Raw genomic sequence first — 7,561 nt, 5'->3', positions numbered from 1 at the left:
TAAAGATATAACCGAACCGTGCCCATCCTTAAGTACAGTAAAGCTTCCACTTTTGACTAATGAGCATGATGTATGCTTTTTCTTCCACTACATACTAGAGGACAAGAAAAAATTGAAGATAACGAAAGGATCTTTAATCTCAACCGATGGTGGTGTTTTGTATTACTATTCAGTTGCCTAGTTTGCACGGCACTTTTTCTTGACTTTTTTTTTTGTCTTTTTGGCTGTTTATTCTTGGAACAATACTTGGTTACTTAAAGAATATGAGTATGAATTCCTACTCAAAATTCTTAATGTTTTAATCACAGAGCTCTGTGCTTATGATTAGAACCGTTCATATTATGAATCACACTGTAAAGATCAACTCTACAAAAAATATATTAAAACTAAAATCGTTTAGTCAATCTATTGTAGCAAATGCATAGACGGTGCGTAATGCTTTTACCAATACCGTTTTGATTACTTTTTTAAAAAGTTTTTTCCACTCCGCTTAAAACCATTTTGTCCTCTTTTTTTTTTTAAATTTGAAAACGAAAAGATTTTGCTTTGTTTGAAAACAAATTTAATTTAAAAAAAAAAAAGCACTCATGGTGGCGGCGGCGGAGGGGGACTGCCACCGTCGCCAGCACCATGTGCGGGAATGTCCCAAACCCGACACATTATATATACCGAGGCAACACATGATAATGTGCGGGATTGTCATCCCTAAACCGATGGATGTCAACTGCTTGGCAAACAGGTAGCACCATCCCTTATATAGCATACACAAAATTCTATAAATTAACAAAGAATAATTTTGAGAAATTTTGAAGAAGAATTTCTATTCATCTTTGAGTAACAAAGTATTGTTCTTCTTTTTATGACCCCGTTTTGGGTTTTTAATGAATATCACTTTTCACCAAAAATAAAAATCTCCACTGCTTAACCGATAAGGGCCGATAGTCATAGCATAGGGCATGAGGCTAATTCATGCTGTTATAATCTCGATGCTACCTTGTCAGACATGGGAAGTACTTCATAAAAGATAAATACTATCTAATTACTTTGTGATAAATCAAGAACGTTGAATGTTCTTAGGGTATTAGGTTTGACTCTTTACATATTTCCAAAATCTAAAAATTAAGTATATTGACTAAAAGCTAATGGATACAAGTTTGTTGATTATTCAACGAGATAAAAATTTATCTGATACTAACTAAACTACATTTAGGTTTGTTGATTATTCAACGAGATAAAATTCTATCTAATACTGATTAAATTGCGTTTAAGTTTGAATCGTCAGAGCAAGCATTCACTATGGAAAATACGCTACAGACAAATTGCATGCATAGTTTGTCATGCGTGGTTGTTGTTAAAAGTGACAAATTAATTTATTAAGTTAGCGTAGGTACCTATAAAAACTCGTTTAAATTGATATCATTAGAATGTAGAGATGAGATTCGTAATGGTGACGATAGTATAAGATGAAATCAAATTAAATGCTTTAACTAGTACCCATTAATAAGTCGGAGGCATATTGTCTGCCTTCCTGCTGTGGTGCCCTTCCCATTCCCTCCTATTTGTGCTGTCACAGTTAAGTCACGTCAACATTTTATATTCCTATTACTTTTTGTCTTATTATCTCTATAAAAAATATTAATATAAAATGTTGACGTGGCTTAACCGTGACCGTACAAATAGGAGGGGATGTGAAGGACACCATATCAAAAGGGCAGACAATATGCCTCCTAATAAGTCATAGGGCATTAGGCTAATTCATGCTGCTATAATCTCGATGCTGCCTTGTCAGACATGGGAAGTAATCATTCATTTCATAAAAGGTAAATACTATCTAATTATTTTGTGATAGATCAAGAACGTTGAATGTTCTTAGGGTGTGTTTGTTTGCATTCACTAGCATTCATTAAACTGGACTAGACTAAGTGGGAGTCTAGTCTCATGTTTGATACAAATTGGGACAAGTTTTAATGACACTCGCCCCGACTAAACGGGACTAAGTAGTTTGCTAGGGGTTTTAGCGAGACCCCTCAAAATTGACCGGACTGCTAAGCCCAACTCCTCCTGCTTCGTTCCTCCTTGCTTCGCCCTCCCATCAACTTGTTGCTCGCAAGATGTGGAACCCAGGTCCCATATACAAACTCTGCCTTGCTTCGCCCCTATCATCTACCATTTTCAGATCCAGATCCCACAAAATTGGAAACAAAAGGCAAAATTTTCTGCAATATTTCCATTTTCAAAACTAGATCCAAATCCAAAATTCAGAACAAAAAAGCGAAAAAAAAAAATACAAAATCACAGTGCATCTGAAACACTTAGCAGCTCTGCTCACACTCCACCTAGTACAGACTTTCTGATCGCAGACCTTTGCTATTGACGCTGGAGAAGCAGACCCATGAATACCCAGATGACCCAGACTCTGAATGGGTTCTGATTTGCCAATTGGGTCCTAGAAAAAATAGGAAGAAAAGAGGGAGATGAGCAGAGAGAAATAGGAAGAAAAAGATGGAGATGAAGAGAGAGAGAGGGGCGAAGAAGAAAGAGGAAGAAACAGAGGGAGAGGGACGGAGCAAACTTGGAAAGAAATGAGGAGATTAGCGGAAAAGAATCAGGAATGGGGATGGGTGATTTCTAGAATGAAAAAAAAAAGATAGTGGTAGTAATAAAATAATACTAAATATGTATTAAATAATATAAAATATTAATAAAATATGAATTAAAAAAATATTTGTTATTGTCCAGCTTTTTAGTCCGACACTGCACCAAACGCTTCACTAAGTTAGTCTACCTTAGTCTAATCTAAGTCAGTCCAGCTTAGTCCCTGAAGCTAGTCCAGTTCGAGATAATCCGGTGCAACAAACGCACCCTTAGTGTATTATGTTTGAGTCTTTACATATCTCCAAAATCTGAAAATTAAGTATATGGACTAGAAGCTAATGGATACAAGTTTGTGGATTATTCAACGAGATAGAATTTTATCTGATACTAATTAAACTGCGTTTAAGTTTGTTGATTATTCAACGAAATATAATTTTATCTGATACTGATTAAACGCAGAATTTTATCTGATACTGATTAAACTGCGTTTAAGTTTGTTGATTATTCAACGAGATAGAATTTTATTTGATACTAATTAAACTGCGTTTAAATTTGAATTTTCAGAGCAAACACTCACTATAAAAAATACGCTACAGACAAATTGCAAGCATGGTTTGTCATGCATGGCTGCGATTAAAGGTGACAAAATAATTTATTAAGTTGATGTGGGTACCTACGTGGGTATCAATATATATATATATATATATATATATATATATATATATATATATATATATATGTATGTATGTATGTATATATGTATGTATGTATGTATGTATGTATGTATGGGTATGGTGCTGATAACACAAATCAACTTAATCCTTCACCCAGTTCAGTAAAAATCCATTTTGTCTCCAGCTTTCTAATGGTCCCATATTACTATCTCCAAAATCTGAAAATTAAGTATATGGACTAGAAGCTAATGGATACAAGTTTGTGGATTATTCAACGAGATAGAATTTTACCTGATACTAATTAAACTGCGTTTAAGTTTGTTGATTATTCAACGAGATATAATTTTATCTGATAATGATTAAACGCAGAATTTTATCTGATACTGATTAAACTGCGATTAAGTTTGTTGATTATTCAACGAGATAGAATTTTATTTTATACTAATTAAACTGCGTTTAAATTTGAATTTTCAGAGCAAACACTCACTATAAAAAATACGCTACAGACAAATTGCAAGCATGGTTTGTCATGCATGGCTGCGATTAAAGGTGACAAAATAATTTATTAAGTTGATGTGGGTACCTACGTGGGTATCAATATATATATATATATATATATATATATGTATATATGTATGTATGTATATATGTATGTATGTATGTATGTATGGGTATGGTGCTGATAACACAAATCAACTTAATCCTTCACCCAGTTCAGTAAAAATCCATTTTGTCTCCAGCTTTCCAATGGTCCCATATTACTCCTATATATATGTATGGCGCTGATAACACAAATCAACTTAATCCTTCACCCAGTTCAATAAAAATCCATTTTGTCTCCAGCTTTCCAATGGTCCCATATTACTCCTATATATATGTATGGCGCTGATAACACAAATCAACTTAATCCTTCACCCAGTTCAATAAAAATCCATTTTGTCTCCAGCTTTCTAATGGTCCCATATTACTCCTATATATATGTATGGCGCTGATAACACAAATCAACTTAATCCTTCACCCAGTTCAATAAAAATCCATTTTGTCTCCAGCTTTCTAATGGTCCCATATTACTATCTCCAAAATCTGAAAATTAAGTATATGGACTAGAAGCTAATGGATACAAGTTTGTGGATTATTCAACAAGATAGAATTTTATCTAATACTGATTAAATTGCGTTTAAGTTTGTTGATTATTCAACGAGATATAATTTTATCTGATACTGATTAAATGCGAAATTTTATCTGATACTGATTAAACTGCGTTTAAGTTTGTTGATTATTCAACGAGATAGAATTTTATCTGATACTAATTAAACTGTGTTTAAATTTGAATTTTCAGAGCAAACACTTACTATGAAAAATACGCTACAGACAAATTGCAAGCATGGTTTGTCATGCATGGCTGCGATTAAAGGTGACAAAATAATTTATTAAGTTGATGTGGGTACCTATGTGGGTATCATATATATATATATATATATATATATATATATATATATATATATATATGTATGTATGTATGTATGTATGTATGTATGTCTGTATGGGTATGGCGCTGATAACACAAATCAACTTAATCCTTCACCCAGTTCAATAAAAATCCATTTTGTCTCCAGCTTTCTAATGGTCCCATATTACTCCTATATATATATATGGCGCTGATAACACAAATCAACTTAATCCTTCACCCGGTTCAATAAAAATCCATTTTGTCTCTAGCTTTCTAATGGTTTAGTTGCAATAATGGATTCTTTCCCTTATGCAAACTCTATCACTGCTGGTTTATTCACAATAATCATCGTGTCATATTACTTATCACGAAGATGGAGAGCTGCCAATCACAAGGGCAAATTGTCACCACCTGAAGCCAAGGGTGCATGGCCTATATTGGGTCACCTTCCTTTGTTAGGAGGCTCTACACCTCCTCACATAACTTTGGGAGCCATGGCGGACAAGTATGGACCCCTTTACACTATCCGCCTTGGCGTCTATCCGTCATTGGTGATAAGCAGCAGCGAGATCGCAAAAGAATGCTTCACAACCAATGACTTGAAAGTAAACTCGCGCCCAAAGATGGCAGTTGTCGACCACATTGGCTACAACTACGCCATGTTTGGGTTCGCACCATCTGGACCCTATTGGCGAGAAATTCGCAAGATCACCACCTTGGAGTTGCTCTCAAACCGGAGGGTTGAGCTGCTCAAGCACATTCGAGTCTCGGAAGTGACTACTTTCTTGAAAGAATTGCACGAAACTTGGAGTACAAGGAAAAAGCAGAGCTCGAAATCTGGAGTGGTGGTAGAGCTGAAGCAATGGTTTGGGGACATGTCGCTGAACGTGATTGTTAGAATGGTGGCCGGAAAGAGGTATTCAGTAGCTGCCGATGAGGATGAGAAGAAAGAAGCGCTCAGGGTTCAGAATGCATTGAGGGAGTTTTTTCACTTTGTGGGATTGTTTTTGGTGGGTGATGCGGTTCCTTATCTGCGGTGGTTGGATTTGGGTGGGCATGAGAAGGCAATGAAGAAAACTGCAAAGGAATTGGACGCCATTGTTGGAGAGTGGGTTGAAGAGCATAAGCAGAGGAGAGCAAAAGGTGGTGCAAAGGGAGAGCAGGACTTCATAGATGCGATGCTTTCTGTGCTTGATGGTGCAGACCTTGGCGGTTTTGATGCTGATACGATCAACAAAGCCACAAGCTTGGTAATTATATATAATTCATTAATTTTTGCATGCAAATAATTTAACCATAAAAGACTGGAGTTAGACACCAAACACATTAAGATTTTATTTTTACCTTCATTACTTAATTAAGCTAATTGCATGGTCTATAAAAGAAAATGAAAATCTAAACAAGAAATTTTCTGTATATTCTAAAATCATGTACAATTTCTTATTATTAACAATGTACTGTTAATTGCTGAGAACTGTTTTGGATTGTCAATAAACTTTCATTTCAATGATATAGTGATTAATAGTACAATGATTTTGACATATTTCTCATATAGACATCATGTAAAAATGGAATTTATAATTACTTTCACTACATATTGGGGTGGCTATCTGGAATGAATTTTAAGATGATTTCCAATTTTATAATATTTGAGTGCTCACCAATGTGTACAAACAGTATAAGTTTGTCTACTTAGTAGTTAAGGTGGGACATATTTTAACATTTTAATATATATTTTCACCTAAATAAGATAAAGGCAAGAAAATTATCAATGTAAAATTGTACAGATGTAACCTCACTCTTAAGAATTTATATATCCTAATTAATTAATCAAATATTCCTTGAGCAGAATATGATTGCAGGAGGTACCGATACCACCATGGTGACATTAACGTGGGCAATATCATTGTTGGTGAACAACCCTCACATTCTGAAGAGAGCCCTAAACGAACTGGACACGAAAATAGGCAGACAAAGAGTTGTGAGTGAAGAAGATATAAGCAACTTGGTCTACATCCAAGCTATTGTGAAGGAGACATTACGTTTATACCCAGCAGCACCATTATCAGGGCCACGTGAATTCACTGAGGATTGCACCATTGCTGGGTGCCATATTCGAAAGGGCACCCGGTTGATCATGAACCTCTGGAAGCTCCAAACAGACCCTAAAAATTGGCCCGATCCATTCGAGTTCAAGCCAGAGAGATTTCTTACCACCCATAAGGATGTTGATGTGAAGGGTCATCATTTTGAGTTGATTCCATTTGGAAGTGGTAGAAGAGCATGCCCTGGTTTGGCATTTGGCCTTCAAATTGTGCAATTTACATTGGCTAGCTTTCTACATGCGTTTGAAATCTCGAACCCATCTAGTGCACCAATTGATATGACGGAGAGTTTTGGGCTGACCAACGTGAAGGCTACTCCACTCAAAGTTCTTATCAAACCTCGTTTGTCTTTTGAATTTTATAAATAAAAGAAGAAAATATATAATATTATTTGTATGAAGAAGAGATTTTCGTTGTTATTGATTATATACAGATATTTATCCATCTTTATGGTCATAAAATCAATAAAGAGCTTATGAGTATTTGGGAATGGGCATATTACGCAGAGTATATTGACTTTCCCTTGTAACACTAGCAATAAAAAAGTACACCAAAATAGTAAAATACCTCTTTATTACATTTTTGATTGGGCTCTATGTTGGGCCTATTGCCTCCGGCTTTTTGGTTTTTCAAAAGAACCCACCCATTCGCCAGTACACAAATAGGACACAATAAATTGGTCCATTTGTAGACTCCCAGTCCAATTTATGTGATTAGGTCTCACCGTTCATAAAAAA

General features: G+C 35.2%; 1 protein-coding gene across 1 annotated transcript; it reads left to right on the top strand.

The window, feature by feature from the left end:
• Positions 1 to 4,875: 4,875 nt before the first annotated feature.
• LOC126603182 (cytochrome P450 82A3-like) lies at positions 4,876 to 7,306 on the top strand. The gene is made up of 2 exons (XM_050269947.1): positions 4,876 to 5,969; positions 6,569 to 7,306. The coding sequence occupies exons 1-2, from the start codon at positions 5,013 to 5,015 to the stop codon at positions 7,190 to 7,192; spliced, it is 1,581 nt and encodes a 526-aa protein (XP_050125904.1). The 5' UTR covers positions 4,876 to 5,012; the 3' UTR covers positions 7,193 to 7,306.
• The last annotated feature ends 255 nt before the right edge of the window (positions 7,307 to 7,561 follow it).

This window comes from Malus sylvestris, chromosome 15, assembly GCF_916048215.2.
Source record: "Malus sylvestris chromosome 15, drMalSylv7.2, whole genome shotgun sequence".
Taxonomy (NCBI): Eukaryota; Viridiplantae; Streptophyta; class Magnoliopsida; order Rosales; family Rosaceae; genus Malus; species Malus sylvestris.
This window is presented reverse-complemented; position numbering and strand designations above follow the sequence as displayed.